Source organism: Ictalurus furcatus, chromosome 22, assembly GCF_023375685.1.
Source record: "Ictalurus furcatus strain D&B chromosome 22, Billie_1.0, whole genome shotgun sequence".
Classification (NCBI taxonomy): Eukaryota; Metazoa; Chordata; class Actinopteri; order Siluriformes; family Ictaluridae; genus Ictalurus; species Ictalurus furcatus.
This window is the reverse complement of record NC_071276.1, coordinates 10537254-10562834: the sequence shown is the minus strand read 5'-3', so window position 1 is coordinate 10562834 and position 25581 is coordinate 10537254. Positions and strand designations below refer to the sequence as shown.

At 38.2% G+C, this 25581-nt stretch overlaps 1 protein-coding gene across 1 annotated transcript in view; it reads left to right on the top strand.

The window, feature by feature from the left end:
• Window positions 1-25581, top strand: part of adgrv1 (adhesion G protein-coupled receptor V1) — a 119981-nt gene that overhangs the window by 76624 nt on the left and 17776 nt on the right. The window contains exons 83-85 of the mRNA XM_053653934.1: window positions 16859-16975; window positions 19703-19881; window positions 24189-24346. Of these exons, the coding sequence (XP_053509909.1) occupies window positions 16859-16975; window positions 19703-19881; window positions 24189-24346 (454 nt within the window). The remainder of the gene's footprint in view (window positions 1-16858; window positions 16976-19702; window positions 19882-24188; window positions 24347-25581) is intronic.

Here is a 25581-nt window from a genome sequence, read left to right as displayed (position 1 = left end):
CACTGGAAGAAAATACAAGAGGAAATATTTCATCACAGGGTGAATGTGATATACTCAGTATTGTGTTACAGTGACAGTTCCATGTAAGAGGACCCAAAACATGCCAGCTAAATGCCCCCACAGCAAATCCGAACTGCCAGCTTTTCATTTAATTTCTCACCCATGTATGTATAGTTTTTGTAAGTAATATAGTTGGTGCATGCTTGGTGCAAGTTGAAAATGTAAATGCGCAAGTAATAAAGTGCCAGGTGTAAAGCAATACATATGAATCATATCCATATTTATGGATTATATATTTTGCCAAAAGTATTGAACGTAACATTTCAAGAAACGAACAAAAATATACAATGAGAAAGAAGAACAACACTCTTCAGTGGCAAAAATTTAACCTGGTCTTCAAATGAACAGCATTCTTTGTTAACAGTTTTCTAATCTTTGTTTTCGCTAATCTTTGTTTATGAATGCATTGCCAGAGTTTTCGTTTGTTCTTTCAAATTTTCGTTTACAATCCGCAAGTTGTTCGCCATTCTCGCACAAATATCATGTGTGGGCGGGGCTTAACATTGATTTACTCTCATCAGCTAGTGAGCTTTGGATCAATAGCACCCTGACCAAGAAGTAGAGACTTTAGTGGCACGAATTTTGGAGAGCGTTCTGGATGCAGTTTTCTGTAGAATTATAGTGTTTGTACTCTGTAGTGGAAATTATTTACTTATTTAGTCAGTATATTAGTTCATAATTAATATTTGAGGTTTGGGTAGTCTCCTATGACTGTTTTTCGAGATTAGCTCTCAGGAGCAGCACAGAGCGTCATCGTCTTCTCATCATCACCGTCATCACCCTCCCCCTCAAGCTGTCGATCCAAATCTCACTAGCCAATTAGAATAAATCATCGTTAAGCTCACCCACACATGAGATTTGTGCTAGAATAGCGAAGATAAACTTACAGAGTGTAAATGAAAACTTTGAAAGGTGTAAACGAAAACTCCGGCAGCACATTCATAAATCATGATTAGTGTAAATGAAGCTTAGGAAACTGTTAACAGAGAAAGCTGTTTATTTGAAGACCAGGTTCAATTTTTGCTTTTTTTTTTTTTACTTTCAGATCAATTGTTAAATTATTACATATAGTTAAATAATTAAATAATGCAGTGAGTCTACTTTTTATTTTCTTATATTAGATTATATCTACTTTATTTGTTTGTTTGTTTGTTTGTTTGTTTGTGTTGTTCCTTACATTTCTGGTTGCACAGGGCTATTTCTTCTTCTACTTCTTTTGTTTAGACAAAACACGGTGCTCTCAATGCTAGCCAGGTAAATTTTCACTCCAGTCACCACAGGCATTTTTCTCAGAAAAACAGGTACTTTATTGAGAGGAAGTCATGAATTCTGAGTCACGTGGGTCCATACTTGACGGTATTTGTGTATTATTACAGAATGCTTTCCACTTGGCAGACTCAGTGAGTCATTTATTTATTTGTAGGATTGTAAATTAGCCTGGCTTTCACACAAACACCTTTACCACATCTGCTTTCTGTAATGCAGCTTCCTCTCTAACTGTAATGTTATCATGAGTTATTTTTCTTAGCACGACCATTGTATGCATCATTTGTTTTGGATTCATTTATGATTAGAATTTCACTCCTAACTCAGTGGCTAGTGAACCACTGCACTTTATTTTGAGATCCTTTGACACTGATGGTTTCAGTGGTAGTGTTTATCATTTCTCTCTCTCAGGAATAGAAAAATTTATAGTTAATTGATCTATATATGAATTCCGCTTATTTCTCATTTGTATGTTTGTATGATGTGGGGTATTTGAATGCACACATATTTATCAACAGGAAAAACACTTTTCAGAGATATTCTTTCTGGCCTGACAAAACAGCAGTCTATTATTATCCAAGACAGGAAACAGGTCATAGAAGTAACCAGAATAAACACTTCCCTTGTCTAAAAGTACATGCATGTGCGTGAGTTTATACTGACCGCTCATTTACTGTAATGAGGCAGCCCCAGATGACGTCAAGGATGGAGAGAGAGAGAGAGAGATACAGAGAGATGGGTCGCAGGAGAGGGGGGGAGATAGGGAGAGGGAGGGAGAGAGAGCAGGAGGGGGGGGGGTGAGCAGGAGAGGGGGGGAGATAGGGAGAGGGAGGGCGAGAGAGAGAGTGCGAGAAAGGGAGGGGGGGGGATGTATGAAAAAAATCAAGAGAAGGAAAAAAGAAGTCTACATCCACATCCTGGCCTTTATTACTTTGCATTTGCTGAGATGTGTGTGAATGTGGGTATGTGTGTCCCTACACTCCCACACTCACACAAACACAGGCAAGTGAATCCAAACAGTGCGTTGGTCCCACGACTCAATCAGATTAGGCAACAAAGGCCATGCTGCGTTGCCAAATCAAACATAGCCATTTTCTCCTGATCTAAAAGACTTGTGCTTGTTCATTTGACGTAAATCATTTGACTTGTTCTCCTCATTTAGATGTCTGGTTCAAACTGGTCAGAGCTCTGCACCTTTTTTTCCCTTGTGCTAGAGAAATGAGATGCACGCTGTACAGGTCAAGACCTTACTGCTCCAGATCACGGTGAACCTCGAGCTAATTGCTAACCCCAGTGTGGCACTAACATGATCTTCTCTAGTGGGGGTGAGGGGCCATCACAGGATGGCTAACGTTACCGTCTTGTGTCGCCTGCCCAGCTCAGGGCCTGACATCAGCCAGGCAGAGCGTTTTCTGATATCATCTTGCATGAGGTGACCAAGGACATAGAAATAGAGCACTGTATCTGACTGTGTCCAAACACACAGAAGAGTCATATTATAAACTGCTGAGCATTTGAGGATCAAGCTAGTTGTTGCATAACAGTGAGTGTATGCATGACATGACATGACTTAACACAACAGCACATCATCTAATAACCTACCATTAGAACGTGATGCTGATGACAGCTTTATGGTCTCCTACACTGTAAAGGGTCCACATTATTCTTATATAAATCTGTCACTTTGAAAGCTTTGTAAGCTTCTTTAATATAATGTGTACTCATAATCCTTCTGATATTTTATGGTGCTTCACCATAGCTCTGACACCATTATTTAAATTAATTTCTAGGTTCCTAGCACCCCAAAGGGTTCTTGAGTTTGTCTCTTCAGAATTTATCTCCTTGTATCATCACCTTGGTCATTCAAAGAGCCCTCCAGTAACTTCCTTAAGATTCAGATTGTAGGGTATTCATTTTCCTATTGAACAATGCTTCACAACTTTCAGGTCACTGATTAGTGAAAGACAGCTTAAAGGAAAAATCCACCCTGAATGGCTTACTTAATAATATTTATAATAACCATATGATCTACAGTGGTGTCCATGATATATTTTGTAATAAATTTCCAACATTACGTCAGAGTGGTAGACAACATCTAACTTGTCAGTTATCAGAAATACAAGCAACCAACAAATTAGCACCAGAATCGCTCGCTAAGCACATAACAGATATTCCAATATAAACATGTTTATTATGTTTTAGAGTAAACCTTTGTTTCAAGCTAGCTGTTTTGAAACTCAGAACTCAATCAAATACAGCCATTTTCTCTTGTTCTGTCTAATGCCACTTCCCCAAAACACAAAAAGTACACACAAGCTGCACAGGCTACATGCAAGTACATGAGGTTGAGCATTTTTAATCGACAGGCCAGTAGATATGCCTCCCTCTTCTGCTTGGCTGGATGTTGGTGGTCTACATCGTTTGTTTTTGATCCCATTTCCAGGACCTGTGACAGCTCTAGTATCCTGTATTTTTTTTTCTCTCTAAACATTTTTATTGACATCTGTTAGAATATGAGGAGAGCTTCATCAAATATGACAAAAAATGCTTGGACTTAAAATCACTGACTTGCCCTTTAATCATGTAGGTAAAACATGGAAACAGTAAAGACTGCCCTAGCTTCCAAATACCTGATTTCACTAATGGTGTTTCTTTCCTTGTTGAAGTTGAGTAAGAATACGAATGAAGTATGTGCATAAAACTCATATATTTGGCCTTAACAATATCAGAGGGTTTTTTTTTTTTATAACAAGTAACACCATATATCAATCTGAAATGTAGCTTATAAGCTTTGCTCTTTAGGCCTACTGTATGTGTTTTCTAACATGAAAACCTTTCCTATTGACCTACTTTCTGTGTTTTCCAAAAGAGAAGAGTTTGAGAGCAAACACTGACATGTCATTTATCCATGCGTATGCCTTTGCCTGCAATGAATTTGTCCAACAAGCAACAAACTCAAAATTGGACCACATAGAACCTTGAACTTGTGTAAAGAGGTTTGCAAATAAAAGCAAAAAAAAAAAAAAAAAAACTCATCTGACCTTTAACTCAGTTCTCTTTACTCCAAATACATATTAACAAGGTTTAGCTCAGATTGCAGAGTTTTCTCTAATTTGTCGACTCTCGTTTTAGCAAATGTTTAATTTACACTATGGAGCTCTCGGTTCAACCCCTGTATTGTGCATCTAATGCTTTACCACACTTCTATACGGCAGACCACATTTTGGGAAATGTTCTTGATCTCCTGCAGTCTTGTATATATAAATGAGACATAATTTCTTGTGCTTTGTCAGTCATCACTATGCATATTCCAAGTCCCAGTTATGCAAGCTGTCCATACAGCTTTCTGTTTGCTGGTCACTTGTCTGTACAGCTCATCAATAGCCCCTCAGACCTCTGGACAGATTGCATTGGCTGGATTATTTTTGGAAATCCCTAGACATGTGGGTGATACACTTAGCCTGAACTTTGGATGGTAAAAAGGGGACAGAAGTCCAGCTTCACCTTATGAGCAGCCCCCCATGTCTGTTGATCACACATGGCCTTATGCTGGTAAAACTCAGCTGAGTGAATGTGAATTATTCAGACAGTCTGCTGACTGCTGACTATACCACATGTCTGCTGTTCTGAAGTTGTAAGACATTTACCCAGATCTGATTAACCATCACAATAGACAATCAACTATATGTATGCAGTTAGGTTTATCCAAGCTTCTGGGAAGTACTGACTGAAAAAGCATTTAGCCTCTCAAGTGAAATGGGACTTTCACAGCCTTGGATAGTGTGAAGTGTGTTAACCTTGCAATGCCTGTTAAGAATAAAAGGGAAATACACTGGAAGCAGATTAGAATAGAAATAAAGAAATAACACTTAAGCCAGAGTATACAGGATGTGCACAAGCGTCTACAGGATGTGCATAAAGACACGAGGAAGGAAAGCATCAGGGATTAATTTTATTAAACTCCATGGCTATTTTGGGATTCTTTTGTCTCTGTTCCTTGACTACATGGGAGTTTGGATGGTGTTACACGCAGCTGATGCTCTGATATTGTTTGTCATGTTGCTAGCCTGCATCTTCTGTGTGAGCTTTTTGGTATGTGTTTTCAACAGATATTTACACCTGTAGGGGTCGCTCTATAGCCACGCTCGTCACTAAAACACATTGTGAAAATGTGTTCTTGCTGATCTGTCCAAGAACGAACTCCACTGCTTGGAATACATTACTTGGAGTCAAATAATCCTCAAATATTGTACGACCGCAATTCCAAAAAAGTTGGGACACTGTGTGAAATGTAAATACATGTAAGTAAAAACAGAATGCAATGATTTGAAAATCTCATAAACACGTATGATATTCACAATAGAAAACATATCAAATGTTTAAACTGAGGAAATGTACCATTTTAAGAACAAAATATGGTATGATTTTGAATTTGCTGGCCGCAACACGTCTGGGAAGGCTGGAAAAGTAAGTGTTACTAAAAGGAAACAGCTGGAGGAACATTTTACAATTAATTAGGTTAATTGGCAACAGGCCAGTAACATGATTGGGTATAAAAAGAGTATTTTAGAGAGGCAGAGTCTCTCAGAAGTAAAGATGGGATGGAATCTGGATGGAAGCATATGTTCATCTAAAACCTGTATATACCTTTCAGAATTGGTGCCTTTCCAGATGTGCAAGCTGCCCATTCCATGGGCACTAATGCACCTCCATACCATCAGAGATTCAGGCTTTTGAACTGAGCGCTGATAAACAGCCGGATGGTCCCTCTTCTCTTTAGTCCTCTTTAGTTTAGAGGATGTGGCATCCATGGTTTCCAAAAAGAATTTCCAATTTGGATTCATCTGACCACAGAACAGTTTTCCACTTTGCCTCAGTCCATTTTGAATGCGCTTTGGCCCAGAGAAGATGGCAGTGTTTCTGGATCATGTTCACATATGCCTTCTTCTTTGCATGATAGAGCTTTAACCAGCATTTGTGGATGTCACGGTGAACTGTGTTCACAGACAATGAGTTCTGGAGGTGTTTCAGAGCCCATGCAGTGATTTCCATTACAGAATCATGCCTGTTTTTAATGCAGTATCACCTGAGGGCCCGAAGATCACGGGCATGCAATATTCATTTTCATCCTTGTCCCTTGCGCACAGAGATTTCTCCAGATTCTTGAAACCTTTTGATAATATTATGTACTGTAGATGATGAGATATTCATAGTCTTTACAATTTTACATTGAGGAACATTATTCTGAAATTGTTCCACAAATTGTAGACGCAGTTTTTTGCAGATTGATGAACCTCTGCCCATCTTTAATTCTGAGAGACTCTGTCTCTCTAAGATACTCTTTTTATAATCAATCATGTTACTGGCCTCCTGCCAATTAACCTCCAGCTGTTTCTTTTTAGTAACACTTACTTTTCCAGCCTTTTGGTGCCCCCGTCCCAACTTTTTTGAGACGTGTTGGGACCATCAAATTAAAATTTACCATATTTTTTTCTTAAAACACACATTTACTCAGTTTAAACATTTGATATGTTTTCTATGTTTTATTGTGAATAACATATGGGTTTATGAGATTTGCAAATAATTGCATTCTGTTCTTATTTATATATTTTTTTTATTTTACACAGCATCCCAACTTTTTTGGAATTGGGGTTGTATGTTGTCTAATCATTAATTAACTTTTAATGAATAGCTCCAGTAACATGCAGTGAAGTAACTGATTGAGTGTCACACGGCAGGTTGGAGATGATTGCGTTGAGAGGGCAGGCAAAGTGGCACAAAAACAAAAGTTATAAGGAATTATTATACAGACCTCCTGAGAATACTGAGCTTAAAGGCTTCTGGCCTTCCACTGGTCACCTCTATTTCCAGTCTGAACCATCGCTCCCTGAGATAGTAAATGCAGTGTCCATAGGCCACCAACTCGATGTCAGTGATAAAAAGCATGAAATGGCAGAGAACAGCATCCGGTGTCTAGGAGCATTGCAGTGAGCTTATCAGGGAGGTTAACTGCCTAGTTAATTGTTGTTGCTCTTTTCAGGGGTTAGTCCCATCTTTTTTATTTTGCATTTCCTCCAAGTTAAATGGCAAACTTATTAAAAACACACGGGGAGAAAATGACTTGGAAGTTAAACATGTATTGTTTAGGCTAATGTGTAACTTGCTTTAATGGTCGAAATGGTGACGCTTTCTCGGAGGAGACATTTATTTAACATTTATGGAAGGAGTCTCCAGTGTCAGAACTTTGGAACTGTCCGAGTTAAAGCTGATCCTTTAAGTTTTCTGATACAGGTAGGGTTTCAGGACAGTTTGTGGTTTCTCAATAATGTGACAAGACACTTTTTTTGTCTTGTTAACTTCATGAGAGAGAAAAATAGAAGCTGCTCCAATGTAAGTGATAACAGGATAACAATTGCTGTGGTATAAGAGGAATAAAATGACTTAAGGATTTACTGTTATAAAAAAAAAATATATTCAAACCAGCCATATTTCAATGTTCGCTCAAAAACCTGACAGGGAAAATGGACAGGTTGTCTGTGTTACTCAGGAGTAAGAGCTTGCAGTATAGCTACTTCCTGCCAAATGCGCTAGCAACAGTACAGTGTAAACAAGAACATTTGCATTGCCTATTGTCAGTCAGCTACCCAAGAGTTACTGGACCAGCACAGATATGGGTATATGAGTGAATGTATCATTTATACTAACCCATGTTTTTTTGCCATACCAAGTCTCCTGAGTACAAATGCAGTGTTTGCTCATTTGCTGTAATTACATAATAACGAATGAAAGCCTTGGTTTAAAAAGATTCCTGTGGAATCGTTTAGCACATTTGCTTTTGTATGAAATGTTGGATTTAAAGGTGCAGTCAACAATTTGTAGCATTTTGCACTATTAGGCAAAGTTCTCATATTGTAGCAGCTGTCAATATATACAAAATATACAAATTAAAGGGCAAAAACAATATAGTGTGTTGGTAAGGTGTTGGGCCACCACGGGCCACCAGAACAGCTCTGTGTAAGATCCAAAAGATTCTCCCATAAGTGTTCAATTGGGTTGAAATCTGTGGACTATGTTGGCCATAGCATTTGAAGTACATCATTTTCATCCTCATAAAACCATTCATTGAGCCCTCCTGCCATGTAGATGGGGCAGAGTCATCTTGGAACAGATTACTCCCATCAGAACAGAAATGTTTCATTATAAGATAAAGGTAATCAGTTGGAATAACTTTGTATTAATTTGCAAATGACTCTTCCCTCTAAGGCAAACATATTCAAACTTTTTCACCATGAAGCCTACTTCCCTTTTTTCCCCAGCTAACTTTGATCAAAATTGCTGACTACACCTTAAATGAGGACAAACTAGGACAAAGAAATCAATTTTTTCTTAACATTGGTCCTTCATTTAGGAAATGACACAATCAGAATGCCCTGTTAACCTGAAACCACCTTAACAACTCTGATTATAATTTGTTTTGTTTTGGCAGAGAACCTCTGAGTCATGTTTCAAATGCTGCCCTCCCACCTAATCTTATTAACTCAGTCATTACCATCAAGATCCCAATTTCTTGGGATTTCATTATCATTACCTGTGCCCACACGTTCACAAATATACACGCAAGTGTGCATGAGAGTTGTCTCATCCTACAACTACTGTGAAATTAGAAGCCTTGTTAGGTATTTCCTCCTATCTGACCAGGAATATAGTTAAATCTGTTGGAAATAGCATGAGTAGTAATGTAGGATGGGTTCTGACTTAGGTGGAGACTGAGTAGAGAGATATGAAGAAGAGAGGGAAAGTGATGTGCATAGGTAGATGACAGAATAGTGATGAATGTAAAAGCCTTAGGCCAAGGTCTATGAGCTACGTGCGGCGCAGTCAGCTTCTCTCGCAGAACAAAAGCGACCGAGGAAACACCCATGATGCTGCCGAGGCTGGAACCAGCTAGTTCAGACCGGTATCTGTTAGGGGAGGAGGAGGAAAGGGGGTAGAGAGAGAGAGAGAGAGAGAGAGAGAGAGAGTCTGGCTATGTGCTATACTCTCACTGATGTCATCTTTTTGGCCGATACTATTAATAGTTCAGCATTAAAGCTGCATCAGCAGTGGAGCAGTCGCCTTCTTATGATTATGTAGTGAACTGATATTGCGGAATTACTGCCATAGTACCATGTGTGATAGGGTTAGTAAATAGCTGTGGTCTGTACTGCTGTATTGTCTCATATAATGGTATATATTGATATCTTGTTTCTCATTAAAAGCCGAGAGTAAAAATTTTCCTCCTAAATTCAGTACCACTAGTCTCTGACAACTCACACTTTTACATTACAACACTGGCTATTATCATTTCCTTTGTTTTTGTTGAGCCTAGCTCGAGACATAATTCAGGGTAAAGGTCAAATGATTTTTTTTTAAAAATACAGACTACACATTTCGTCTCAAATACAAAAGTCAACGTGCAGCATCAGAAGAGAACAGAAGAGAAGCGAGACCTCTGATTTCTCTGTGGTTTTTGAAGACTAGTTAAAGGTAAGCTTTGAATCGAACACCACGGTCTCGGTCCTTGATGACAAACACACATGCTGTCCTGTCTTCTACACAGGAAAGCACCAGGACATCTCCGCTTCCTGAAAGGAGAAAACAGACTAAGTTTGACTACTGTGATATTATTATCACAGTGGGTGTGGGTGCGGAGGATGGGCATTTCACTTTTCAGTGAGAATGTGAGCAGGGCGTACATTTTGTAGGGCTTTGCAGCTCACCAACCACTGGGTCTAGATGTTTTCCAAAATAAGTTTGGAACCACACAAAACTGTACATATTTTTCAATGTAAAATTCATATGAATTAATTCATTATTAAAAATTAATGTGTTTTCTGTAATTGAAACTAAACTACATAACAGTGTTACTGCTAGGAAACTAGGTGCATATACAGTATATGCAGTTTTCAATCCTGCTAAATAACCACAATTCACTGTACCAACTACCACTGAAGTTGTTTTTAGCTTGGGATCTCATTTCCAATGCTACCGCCAACCATCTTGAAAGAACATTAGCTTATTAGCTGTGTCCTCATACATGTCATACCATACACAAGACACCATGTCAGTAAATCATCACTGTCTGGTTTATGCTCTTCTCATTTCTTGCATGCTTTCTCTTCCCTCATTATTAGACTGAATGTTTTTACACCAACAATACCTCAGCCTACCTAAGCTTCTATGAAGCAAGAAACAAAATTGTGAGAGAAATGTCAATATTTGATTATGAATGAACAAAGAAACAGTGTGTAGCCTCATACAGCCCTAGATCCAACATTTCTGCACATTTGTCAGGTGGGCTAGTGTTACTTGGCTCTGATTGGTAGTATTGTGTAGAACTGAACTGTAAATTGACTGTTGCTGTCTACCAGGGTTGCCAAGACTGTTGTTTTCAAGCCGATTTGGATGACATTTGATGGTTTCTATTTTTGTCTGAGAGTTGGAGTATGGGAATTGTGCATACATTAAGTATATCATTAATTATATACTTTTTGTAAGGCAAAATGGATAAGCAGTTTTTAATGCAAACATCAAATGCATAGTATATGTAATGTATTTATGTAGGCTGTGGTGCTGATTACATTTCGTGAATATGTTAAATTGCATATCAGTAGAAACAAGGCATGGAAAACGCATGTGAAATAAAAATAATATTTTATACAATATATGTAATACAGGTCCTTTAGGAAATTGACTTTAGGGAAACTGCTTGGTTTTAATTCTGCTGTTTTATTATGTATCATATAATATTATTTTGTATACATTACAAAACATTTTGCAGTGGTAGACATGATTTTGGAGTTAAACACAGGGATCAGATTTTGAGTTTTAGAACTGGTGTTTTGTTGACTATTAACTATTATGTTGTGAATGGCCATTAGGCGAGTTTTATGATCTGGCAACCCTGCCTGCCATTTAGGAGCAACTCTTTTCTCAAACTGGTTTGAGTGTTGCAGAAGAAAATTATCACAAATTATGTTTGTGTTTGAACAATTTTAGTATAATGTTTGTGCGCATAGTTACATTTCTTTGCAGAGTAATCATGCACAAACAGCTCAACACCCCTAGATGATTAGCATCACAATTTACCTGTCTGAAAGATCAGAGCGGAAACTGACCTGAGGGTGCAGACGGCCCGACTCTTTTCCCAGCTGTAAGTGGGGGAGGTGCGCTTGTGACAAACAATCATGGCCAGAGAAGACAAGAGGAGTGGACATGTACTAAATTTAGCAGGTCATGCCTGAAGTGCTTAATTGTTCATATAGTGAGTTATACTAATTTATCCAATTAAAGGTTATACAGAATTCATTGATGGTTCCACGGATCATGTGATGGTATGGAAATTAAATCTCACAAGACAAATGTGCCAGAGTTCGAAGAATTCTGGTTCGTGCCGGTGATAAAGGTTGCCTCATTTATCTAATGTTTCAGTGTTGCAGGATAAACACGCAACCACACGTCAAGCACAGTCTGGCTTGAACCTGCAATATCTTTCTTTTAGCTGTGCAGTCTTCCTGTCTAGTCCCTGCCATCTATACGTCAGTCACAGCAAAGGGTCTGTAATGCATGAACTTGGCTATTTTAAGCCTGCATGGCTTCTGTCCTTTTCACTCAGCTTGTATCTGAGGAGACTGCGTCTCGACTCATCAACAGCAAATGGATCAGATTAATGTAAATGAGAAAGGCTTGAAACGTGAAGTTCCTTCCAAAACGTTCATAAAAGGCGACCTGTTATGCTTGCGACTTTTACTTAGAACTTGAGGTAATTATAAGACAAAAGAGAAAAAATCAAGGCTATAAAGAAAATACAATGATCTTAATTGCATACCTTCAGCTTTTACTAAGTTCCCTGTGTCACTAAGTTCTTCTAGCAGAGTGCCTGCTTTGTCTTTTGGAGGCTGATTATAGTGATCTGTGAAGGGCTGTTTATGAGTCATCTTTCAGTGCCTGCCCCTGAGCATCACCACCACATTGCTGGCTGCTAATGACAGAACTCAGTGAGGAAACAGCATGGGACTGATCCTGCTGTCTTTAAACCCCTTTATGTACTGAACTTTGTTGAAAAAGACTGAAAATTATTAGATACAATTTGGAGCCCATATATTTGTTCAGTCTAGTTTAGAAGGGTAATTAGCAAGATCTTATAGAGCACCAAGTTAAATGAAAAATGCATCTGTATTGAATGGAGATTCATATTGATGCATGATGGCTTATAGACAGTTGTGAATGAAGCATATCTCCACTCTCCGCCTGCTTTATCAGGCTGTCCATGCAACGAATTCCAGGCCTGGGCTGTCTAATCTCTTATCTGTGGTCTGCTGTCATCTCCAGGTTTTGGAAATTGATATTACGTTGCACTGTATTAAGGATCGTTCCACCATTTTGCAACAGTTACACTGCCCTTATTGTTCTCCACAGTAATTTAATTCATGTTTATTGGTAAAATTAATAATAATGCTTATTAATGTTTGTGCTACTCTGTTTCTGATGGTTAAAATAAGCATATACACTCACCATCCACTTTAATAGGAACACCTGTACACCTGCTCATTTATGCAGTTATCCAATCAGCCAATCATGTGACAGCAGAACAATGCATAAAATCATGCAGATACAGGTCAAGAGCTTCAGTTAATGTTCACATCAAACATCAGAATGGAGAAACAATGTGATGTCTGCGGCATTGTATGGATGTTGGTACTGGAAGTGCTGATTTGAGTCTTTCACAAACTGCTAATTTGCTGGGATTTTCCCACACCACAGTTCTTTGGGTAGAAACACCTTGTTGATAAGAGAAGTCAGAGGAAAATGGCAAGATTAGTTTGAGCTCCCAGGAAGGATATAGTTACTTTAATAAGCACTCTTTACAACCGTGGTGAGCAGAAAAGCATATTCGCATGCACAAAACATTGAACCTTGAGGTGGATGAGCTACAACAGCAGAAGACCACAGTGGGTTCATCTCTTGCCAACCTAGAACAACAATCTGTGGCTATTATGGGCACATAAACTGGACAGTTGAAGATTAGGGGGAAAAAAATCACCTGGTCTTCAGTCTGTGCCTCAGATTCTGTTCAGATACTGTTTGGAATGCTGACAGCACATTCTGAAGAGACAGGAAACTTTTCAAAATTTCTTATACATTTTGGTTTGTAAGTAGACTTTAGCAAGCCCAACCAATCATCACAGCCTGAAGATTTCATACATGTATTTTTGTAATATCCACGGAAAGGTGGAAAATGCCAGCACACAGTAGTTTAAGGAATAATATTACATAAACTCAGAAACTTTGCTTCCATAGTCAACTAGCTAGGCTGACTATCTGACTAGATGAATGACTAACCCTGTAAAATTGGTGGATCATGCATAAGACACTGCACCATAACACCATATTCCCAAGGCCTAAACCATGTTCCCAATGTCCATGTTACATCATCAAAGTGTAGTATGTCTGTGCCGGAAAGTCCAAAGGAAACTGGGTAGCCAGTAGTTTAATGAGCCATGGTAAAGCTCTGTTTGCACTTATTGCAATATACCGTATTCATTAGAGATTAAACTGGTTAGGGTCCATCAGCAGAATGCTGCCTTTCCAGCAGTTCCTTTCTTGAGGAATTGCATGTGAATTAGTCTAAGCTACCTTATACTTTCTACCATATACTTTTATCTCAATCTGCTTTTGCCTGTTAACAGGACGTTTGTTACGTAGGCTGTTTGGATCAATCCTTGGCCAGAGAGCGAGCCAGAAAGGTCATTAGGTGAATGAGGAGGTGCCCCGCTTCCCACAAAGCTGGATCTAATGTTACTGATGTAATCATCTCAGTGAGCCTGGGAAAACAGTCCATATCAAGTAGAAGGTGTATCTGAGCTCCACTCCTCTGTTTCATTCACTTCAGCAGCTCCCTGGGGAACACTGGGTTGGCACAAACATGTTTTGTGCCTTAGCCTGCATCACAGAAGTTGTCTTTACAGGCTGTATAAGTAATACAGGACATGATGTTTCTTTTCATCTTTCTTCATTCTTTTTGGGGTTTTTTTTGGTTTAAGACAAGTGTGCTTGCATACGCTTGAACAATAAGCCAACTGCATATGAAACACAGGAGTTTTACATTTGAATTCATCGAATATTCACCTCCCTGTTCTTGCTGTCACATTCATTAGAGTTGATATTTGTTGGGAATTTTAATAAACTCTTACAAGCTGCCTGATGCAAAAAGTCACCTTATGTTTTTTTGTTTGTTTTAAAATGTAAATTGCAGAGTAACCTTGTACAAATGTGGGTTGCTGTCTCTTGAGGCGTAGTGTGGGAAAGTCAAAAGAAAGACGCAAGTCCAGGTTATTTAAAACTCTCAATGGTGACAGCATTGTTGGTCCTTCCCACCTCTGTCTCTAGGGTGTCTAGGCTGCAAAACCTCAATGTGGCACAGAAATTGTGACGACTTACACTGTACCTGAGGGACAGTTAGCACTCTTTTATTTATCCCAGTTTAAGTCACCTACACATAATAACACATGCCAGAATATGATCTGATCAGTATTTGGCCCTCTGGACTTCCTGCATTTGTTTCCTGCCTCCGAACCTCCCACATGCAACTGAGTTACTCACCCCTGTCAGTAATATGAACAGGAAGCTGGCTAGCCTTCTTCAAATAACTCAACATTTCCAATTTATGCAGCACTTCTTTGAAACTGTTTGGAAGTTTGACTCAGAGCTTATTGCTGTAATCAAGCGAAACATGTTCTTTTGTTTGTATTGATAGGGTCACATTGTTACAGATTATAAGCTAGTTCCCTTCCAGTCCACAGCTTTGTCCTGTACTGTTCAGGCATACAGTACTACTACTGTATTAAGAAAAACGTAGTTAATTTCATGTACCAGCTTCTTGATATGATCTTAATGACATCCAGGCTTGCTTTTGGCTTGCTAAGGTCTTTAGTAATTCAGTCTTAAATAATAAACCTGAGTGTGCAGTAAGTGTACTCTGTTATTCAGAAAGGAAGACAGTTCTGTTTGTGTGAAGTATTATTAGTATAATGTGGTGACCAGGCAAATACATAACACTACAACTGTTTTAATTGCTAATTAGAGTGCCACTGTACTCTTTACACTCTGCACCCACTGTTTTATTCTGTTTTATTATGCTATTATTATTTACACTGCAGAGAGGGGTGTAAAGCAGTGCTATTATTGGTATATGTATGTGGATTTAAACCCAAAATGGGCATGGCCTTACCACTTACCACTCTGCTCCTGGGAAAACTGGAAAACACTGCAGGAAAAACCCAGCTGTAGGAGTGCCAGCAGTGTCAGCATGGTGTGTGTATTCTGGCTCTAACATTTGCGACCTATATGAGCTACATCACTCAAGTTCATAATTCATCTTAACTACAGACGTGCACGGGACTGTTATTTTGAGATTGCCATGATGGAAATCTAGAATCGTATGCACTGCCATATAAACCTGTAGCCAATCATCTATCACAGCACAGCACGCTGTCATTTTGGCTCAAGTGTCTTCATATCAGCCCAGATAGAGCAAGTCGTCTACTTCAGTCTGCAGTATTATAGATGCTCAACCTGCAGCAGAAGAAACTGCTCCTTTATAGTTCAGGCGACTTCCCTGTCTGAGTCAGCTAAACAGCTGAATAATACTTTAGAGTGAGCTGGATATTAGTAAAACTGATTAGCCAGCAAACTTTCTATGATCAAATGCCATTAGTGTCACCTTGTGTTGATATCTTTATATTTATCTGCCAGTTGTGATGTATAGCCAGGACTTTTCCTGGAAATTTTAGATGACATTTGGTAGTAAAGTAAGCATCCAGTTGAAGTCACAGTACGCGGTGGCTTGGGTTATATGTGGGAAATTGAACTTATTCCCATTCACAAACTGAATGATGATGAAATTGCTTAAGGATTAAAATATTGAAGTATTGAACATATATAGTTTATATATTTGTTTGTTACTATGTGTCCAGAGACTCAACTGGCTCTGCTTTATGCAAGATGATGCCCTGTAGAATACTGGATATAATATGGCCTTGACCTTATGGTCTCCCTTTTGAAGACTGCATAAAATACATAGCCATAAATCATTTAGCCATGTTCTGAGGGTTATGAGAAACTATGTTGTTGAAATGTCAGGGTGAAAAGTGTCACTGAACTGATCCATGGATCTGTATGTATGTGTATGTGCAAGCATTTCCTGCTGAATGAAACCATGAACGTCCTTCTGGACATTTTGTTTGACTTCTTGGTAAAGCTACTTCTTGGTCTTGCTTATTGTTTCGTTTGTAAGCAGTATTCATTATGTAGGTCATGCTGTAGGACACCAGCTGTTTGTGTGTGTGTGTGTGTGTGTGTGTGTGTGTGTGTGTGTGTGTGTGTGTGTAAATACATTCTGAAACCTTGGTATAGACAACACACAATATATAGGAGAAATCCAACTTGCCGGAGATTATGCGTTAATGTGTCTCCCTCTTTCTTTTTGTCTCAGATTTGCTTCCTGGTGTCAGCATTCAGAGGTCGATTGTTCTCAGATGACAGCTGTGCTACGCTAGGCCTCTTCTTCCACTACTTCCACCTCAGTCAGTTCAGCTGGATGCTTATACAGGTAAAAGCAATTCAAAACGTGACTGCATGAACTCCATCATAGAAGGTAACAACTTGAGCATATAGGTTCCCTACATGGGCCTCTCTTTATCGTTTTCCTTTTCTTCGAGCACTCTGTATATCTTAGTAGGAAAGTAAACTTCTCAGAATTTCAGGGAACCACTGGCAGTCAAATATCAAAGGCATCAGAGATGAAATATTTAGCAACCTCTAAACATCTAGTAGTTTATATATTACTCTTGGCCTGGTTAATTTCTGCCACACTCAACTTAGATTGATTCAATTTTAAACAGGAATAGTACACATTCATTCCCTGTCCTACTTATCAAACACGTGTTTTTACACGGTCTCATGCACAACTTGAGCTACGTGTATTTCTGCTTGCACAGCGTTTGTGAGGGAGTTGTTCAGACGTGCCTGCGGTCACCTCTCACAAATCCTCTGCCAACTCCAAGCACACCTACTGTTCTTCAGCTCTTCTCTTCTGTGAACTAATATTAGAATTAATGGCAGCCTTAGGCTTGATTTTTAAGCAGTCCTAAAATGTACTGCTCTGTTTTATTCACTTCATGTGTAATTAGGTCATATCACTCTGTATTGTATTTCCTAGTAGTGTTGCCATTAACATTTTTGTCCTCTCTCTCTCTCTCTCCCTTGCTTTCTGTTTGCCTATAGTGTGAACTGTTTACCTTCCTTTATCCTTATCTTTCAGTAGGCCAGCACTGCATTTCCATCTCCACTTTTAAAATACAATCAATGAAGACCATTGATTTGAGAGGTCCCTGCCTTGTTTATGAAGCAGATATCAGTGTCTAGCCAGTGACTGCCTGTAGTCGCTTCCAGTAAATCATAGTTGGCTGGCAGAGAATCATTATGGCATGGTAACAGCCATACGGTGTAAATGCATTAGAGGCTCTGTAGGCATCATCTTGCTTTCATTAAGTCGATTGAGAGTTTTACTAGTAATTTTCTCCTTTCAATGAGTTTTGTCCAAGGCCAGAACAGCAACAAAAAGTTTTTAACGTGTCAAGTTATGTCATAATTTATAGGATTTATAATTTCAGGTCTTGACTTCAGCAGTGTTCAATTTCTGAATCCAGGGTGTCTGCTGTCTTTAAAAATCCTTTAATTGTCTGAAATCATATTTTACTAATTTAAAACCTTAATAAGTACTACATAGACTTACATTCAAATATACAGTATGTACTCTTAAATTTTTAATACAAACATTTCTCAAACGTTTTTTTTTTTAACTCTCTATCACACCTGTAATGTGTGGTCGATTACCATGGACAACAATTTCAATATGTACTTCCCTGTATTCATAAGATAAAGCATGGAAAATCTATAATCGGTGTGGCCTTTTAAGCACATGTTACACAAGAAATGGCAAGACACACTCAGGTGCAGTTGGAACTTTCATGAAGTTTGAGTTTTAACTGACGCTACAGGCTGAAATATAGTCATGTACTGATAAGGTTATAGTTCCTAAATGGCACAAGAATGCATAAATATTATATTTTATATTTTCCGACTAGGAAAAAAATACACTGTGTGTGCACATCAGGTGTAAAAGCCATATTGTTTAACATAACAGTGTAATATTCCTCCCACAGTCCAAAGACATGCATTGTAGGCTGATTGGCATTTCCAAAATTGTCCGTAGTGTCTGAATGAGTGTGCGATTGTGTCCTGTGATGGGTTGGTACCTCGTCCAGGGTGTCCCCTGCCTTTTACACCGAGTTCCCTGAGATAGGCTTCAGGCTCCCCACAACCCTGTGTAGGATAAGTGGTATAGAAAATGGATGGATGGATGGATGGATGGATAATGGTGTAATACAAGAGCCAGTGCTGCAGTCCTCCACTCAATCACCTTGACACCTTGTTCAAATGTACTGTCACACCACAACGTCTTCTGATGTTTACACTGTAAAGCAAAAATATAAAAACACACTACAGTTTTGTATCAGCTGGCATGATGGGTGAATATTAGTAAATAATAATATGTAATGTTCACTATGTTCTTTATCATGCATCACAAGGGTAGTTTTGTATATGCAAAGTAGTTAGGAACCTATTTAACAATCAGTAACAAAACTGGTATTCATTTAACCTGAAACTTCCAGTACGTGGGAGAAAGGTCCTTCAAAATCATATATGATCATAAGCACTTGTGTGTGTGTGTGTGTGTGTCTGTGTGTGTGTGTGAATTTAAAAAAAAAAAAAAAAAAAAACATGATTATGGTACAGAGCTTTAGAGTATGTGAACATCCATACAAAAAAAAAAAAAAAGATTATACACAGAATTGTATGTTTTTTTCTCTTTCTTTTCTAAATACCTAGAAAAGTAAGGTTTTGGATCATCACTGTAAATATGGTTTTAAATGACACATTAAACATGTCTTTCGAAGTATTTCATTTAACCTTATGACACCCGCAGACATAATTAGAATCATGTAAATATTTAAATACATGTTGTAAATGCTGTGGAACCTTAAAACTCATACAGAAAGAAATCTTACAGAGGTCAAATGTAAATCTTCTTAAGTTAAGGTGGAAGACGGAGACAGCAAATGGCTCTGTTGTGTTCTACTGTCGCATACGTCATTGCAAGTTACTTTGTCTTCTTTAAATAATAAATTCACATGAAATATTTGGAGACGCGACGATGAGGGTACTTTTGCCACTTTTCCAGATTTTATGCACCTTGTATGTTGCTTTACCCCAGGCCGTTAACTTCTGGCAGACCCTGGTAATGAATGATGAACACACAGAGAGACGCTATCTGCTCTACTTCCTGCTGAGCTGGGGACTTCCTGCTCTGGTCATCATTATTCTTGTCACGGTGCTGCTCAGTGGTTATAGTTGGAGCATTCATGATGTCTACGGACTGGTACAGGGAGAACTGTGAGTACACATACACATACAAACAAGACCAAAAGTCTCAAACCAAGATCTTTGTGTGTAATTAGGATCTTTGTGCACAAGTTAAAAATTAAAAAGAAATTTAAAAAAAAACAGGCTCATTGTAAGTAGCAGTGGTGATAATGAATTATATAGAGAGGACAATATTCAAGCATTAAAGTCTTAAGTGTAAAAACTGTGTAATGACAATAAATGTGTTAATGTGTAAATAGTGTATCAACAGGATATTCAAATATTTAGATACAATTATAATTCATTAGAAAGATTCCTTAAAAAAATAATGAATTTCCTTTATATTTTATAATCTTTATTAATCAGTGTCAGCTGAATCAAATGCTTGAGAAGTGAACAAATACAACCACTTCTTGGCAGTGGACTCTACAAACGTGTCACACTGCCTCATACCTGCCACACACACAAACACACACACACACACAAACACACACACATACATATACATATGCTGTAGACACACAATGCTCTTTCTCAATCTTAAATGGGATGATTAACCCCACTTATCCTGACTGGCAGAATAAATACTTCTTTTGTTGTTAGTGCACGTGCCCTACCCAGGATAAGTGGGGGTGGGTTCCTCCATTTGTAGGTAGGGCTAGTGGGACTATTTTTAGTTGCTCTGTGGTTATGAGGTCACAAGCCGTGACTGTGTATACATTCAGTTTCATACCCGCCCATGCTCAGGTAAGAGTAAAACGCTTTAGTTTCTCCATCCTCCCTCTTCCTGAGCAACATTTCTGCGGTCTCCAGGGTGGCTACACTCCCTGCCTTTGCCGGAAAGGTAAATAACTCTCTCATGGAGAGACAAACAAGTGATGTCATCTCACCTCATCTCACATGGCTTTCCAGTTCCCGCCTCTTCACAAGGAAGCGAGTTTCAAGGATGTGTTTTCAGAGAGGGAGCTACAGTACGTACCGTGTCTCAATGGAGCCTAATCAGAGAAACATGTTTTTAAGCATTCTCGTTCCAAACGAAAAACAGGCATGCTGATAGGACAACTATGAATTTCTGTTCATGTTTAGTCTATGACAGAAATAAAGATTTGACTTCATATCATGACTCTGTGTATTAGACTATTATGTATAAAAGATTTCAATAACTTTTCAATAAGATTTCAATTTGAAAAAATCATACAAGGAGACTCTCACACATCTGGTCAAATCAGTTTATTGATGAGATGGAGCAACTGATTAACACATTTTGTTTTGAGTATTCCAAATTGTTGCGCTAAATAATTACGTGTACGTGTAAATATAAATCTTTAGTGTATATCCAGATCGGTCACAATTAAAGTAAAAAAACAACAGAAAGTGTCTAAGGTGTTTGACCACCATGAGCCACCAGAACAGTTTCAGTCTCACCTTTTCACAGAGTCTCTGTAACTATACTGGAGCGATGGACATAATTCCCACAATTGGTGTTTTGATGATGGTGGAGGAGAGCGCTGTCTATAATGTCACTGTGAGTTGTGACTATGAAGGTCATAACATATCATTTACATCCTTTTCGCACTCATAAAAACCATTCAGTGAGCCCTCATGCCCTTTGGATGGGAGTGGTCATCCTGCAAGAGACTATTTCCATCATGTTAAAAATGTTTCATCATAGGATAAAAGGTGATGAGTCACAATAACTTTGTATTGATTTGCTGTACAAAGTCATGGCAGCAAAATTCCAACAGCATAACAAAGCCTCTGGTTTTTCCTTAACTTATCACCTGTCGGTATATTTCATGCCCTTTTTAACTTTGCAGAGAAAAAGCAGGTTGAATCAGGTTTACAGGATTACACTTCATGGTAAATCCTTTTTTTGCACTTTTCCTGTCTGGAAAACCACAAGGAACTGGTTGTCCACTTCACTGTACTGAGCTGATTGAATGGTACAACATTGCCACTGCCAAAGGCTCTTTGATAATATTAAGCCTTAAATCATTTTCCTAGCTCCCTAAGTTTGGATTAGGCAAAGTAAATTTGTTTGCTACTCATAAATGTTAGAGCAAAGCAATCACTGGGGATGCTAAAATTATATCGGGTTAATATGTGACATGATGGAAAAAGTGCAAAACATACTGACTTGAGTAAAGGTACTGCTACTGTACTGTAGTAGTAATTCACTTGAGGAAAAGGAAAAGTAGTGATTAAGGAAATTAAGAGTGAATAAGTTTTCTGGTGAAAACATACTTGAATAATTACTTTACAAATGACTCTTATATTTATATATATATATATATATATATATATATATATATATATATATATATATATATGTGTGTGTGTGTGTGTGTGTGTGTACAGTTATGTTAACTATGCAAGTGAGATAAGTGAGATTGTTAACTATGCAAGTGAGGTTGGATGTTGAATTGTTAAATGCCGATATCTTTCATGGTTTTGGCATAATTTCCAAATCATTATTGTGTTGTTTAGCAATATACTGAAAATTGGGCTAATAAATTGGGCCAGGGATGCTCATCTGTCTCCACAGTCTCAGACAGTGCTGCTGCTGAGACGGTGTTAAGTATTTGGGCCCTTTGTAGACTTTTTTATAAGAAACTGCTGATTAGGTCTGATTAGGTCTTGACATTGAATTGTTTTACATTTGCACATACTGTTTTTTTTAGTGTAGCAAAGTTGAATATTTTATTTTTACAAAACTCAAGTAAAAGTGCTATGATTTAATTATACTTATAGTTTCAGCTTTATTTATAAAGTCAGGACTCAATGATTAAAAGTCAATCATTAGTCAGTCATTACAGTTTTATTATATAGTCTATTATGGTTTCCCAGTACCCTATGCTGATATTTATGACATGCTGATTTATTGTAGGTGTCAACACAATGGTGTGTAAACTAAATCCCATGGAAGCTTTTCAAATCACAGGTACTTTTTGATGCGATAATGACTGTACATTTGTCGTGCAGTACGTAAATACACATATGAGTGGAAAGCATTTTGTTTACCCATACAGTGATTAAGAGCTTGCTTTCCTTCTTTCACCACTCCCTGGAGCAGTTTATCAGGCAGTGTACGTCAGCTAGCTTTGTATGACCTCTCTGTTTTCTTAATCTGTCCTCACCTTGTCCCTCTCTCCACCTTTATTGTTAGGCAACAGGCCTCAGTTATAGTTACAGCACTACCTCAGCATCATTCCATCTTCCCTGAGTGGAGTTAATATTACGCCAAAGCCGTGGGAAGCCACAGTTACCACTGTGGGATATTTGACCTTCAAAGTGTAAAAAGAGTAAACTGTTTACTTCTGCTACTTTGAGAGTGAAATTTGAAAGACTAATGCCACCCTGGTTCCAGTTATATTGTGGAGGATTTCGCACTATGCAGCAATATCTGAGTTCTTCTAGGAAGGCAGAACTGAGGTTTTTCACTCTTCCATGTAACCTTTTGCATTTTTGCATGCTTTGAATTCTTTTAAAGATATAATATGACATTCATTTCTCCCAATATAATGACTCTCGGCTTATTTGTTAAGCTTTTTTTGCCCTGTGAACGAAGGGATGGTCCTTTCTATTTGGACATCCATCACGTCAAAACAAAATCAGCCCTCAATGCACTCCCCAAGCTTTCCCATGGCAAAGGCCAGTTTGAGACTTGCTAATTGCACAGTGGTGAAAAACAAGTGCAGATTAAAATAAAATTCCTGAGATAAAATGGGAGGATGGGAAAGTGTCAGCAAGAAAGAGAGAGACTGTACAGTTACCCAGGAACCAGAAAATCAAGCTGAAACGTTATGACACAATGTGTTTTTGAGACATAAACAGTAGTCGTGCCCTTAAGGCAAGTGGATTTACACAGCACATACACATAACACACAGACATACACAGCACATACACATACCACACAGACATACACAGCACATACACAGCACATACACATACCACACAGACATACACAGCACATACACATACCACACAGACATACACAGCACATACACATACTGTACAGCCATACACAGCATAGACATACACACACAAACATACACAGCACAAACATTTGCTGCAGAAAGATACACTGCATAGATTTACACACACAAACATACTGTACAGAGCTCAGATGTACACAGCACAAGGCCAAGAAACACAGCTCACTGCACACATATATAATGTTTCACTTAATAGGAACTAAAATATTTCTATAAATACCTGCTGTATAATAAACATAAAGACCACATTGATAGTACTTTATTTCTGTGACTTTGGTAAAATAATATTCTCTGTGTGTCTCTCTGTATTTTTCTGCTTCTGTCTCTCTCTCTCTGTGTAGATGCTTCATCCCGAACATGTACACAGCTCTCTGTACAGCTGCTTTCATTCCTCTTAGCTGTGTGGTGGGAGTGTTGGTGGTCTTCATCCATGCTTACCATGTTACACAGCAGTGGAAAGCCTATGATGATGTCTACAGGGGCCGAACCAACAGCTCAGGTGTGTGTACACTAAGCCTTAATGACATATACATTCACCAGCCACTTTAATAGGAACACCAATACCCCTGCTTATTCATGCAATTATCCAATCAGATATTTATTATATTTGTCTGCATTTGTATATAAATATGCACTGTATATGTTATGTGTAAATGCTATATAAGTGATATTTAGATAGCTAAATACATTAAAGCCCAGGTTAAAACTACCTTTTCATTCAACACTATAATCATTTAAATTTACATTTATTAATTTAGCAGACACTGTTAACCAAAGTGACTTACAAATGAGAAAATAAGAAAATCATCCTTGATCATGTTGGTCACCATTATTAGTAGCCTTTTATATCCCCTGTATTATATTTTTCTTGTATTTGCTTGTATTATTATAAAATAATATATCTTAGATAAGAGCATATAAGAGCATTTCTTAACAAACTAACCCATGAAACAATGCTTGCCCTTCAGGAAGTATTAATCCTTGTTTATATTCGTCAATAGGGCTGCCGTGCTCTTAGCTTTCTCAGTAATAATAACACTACATGAGGCTAATCCATAACTATACAGCTATTTTAAGAGTGGACTACAGACCTGTCACTGTGAATGCTTTGCACATGCTTTTTGAGGCAAGACCTCAAAGCCCCTAAACAGTTGGCAAGACCTCAATACCTCTGAGCCTGCATACAAACAGTTGTGTTTGATTATTCTTCAAGCCAGAACAGATTTAGGTATTTAGATATTACTTTGTCATTTTTGCCATTTTTTTCTGTTCATCACTGACCTAGGCCATCTGTTTTAAGCACATTTTGAGCACAAAATGACCGAATAATATATCATATCCTCATAGTATTTATTAGCAATACAAACAATATTTACTGAAATAGCCAGACAAAACTTACATGCTTAGACGCAAGTGTGTTCACTTCTGCTTACTCCAAGTGTTTAAAAAGGGTCATTTCACATTTTGACTGTACATAATTATGCAATATAAAGATTATTCATGTTCGTTATACAAATCAAATGAAACTACTAAAACTTTGTGTTGGAAAACTCATTTTTAGGCATTGTTTCACATAAAAGAATCAGCTTGAGGAAAACAAAGGTGATAAATTATTCTCAGATCCTAATACACAGATGCTTCCAGACACCCTTCTGTCTGCAGTGACTAGGTCAGTAGTTGACTCAGCCTCCCCCTCAGAGGCAGCACAGCTGGCTCATTGCTCTACAGCATACT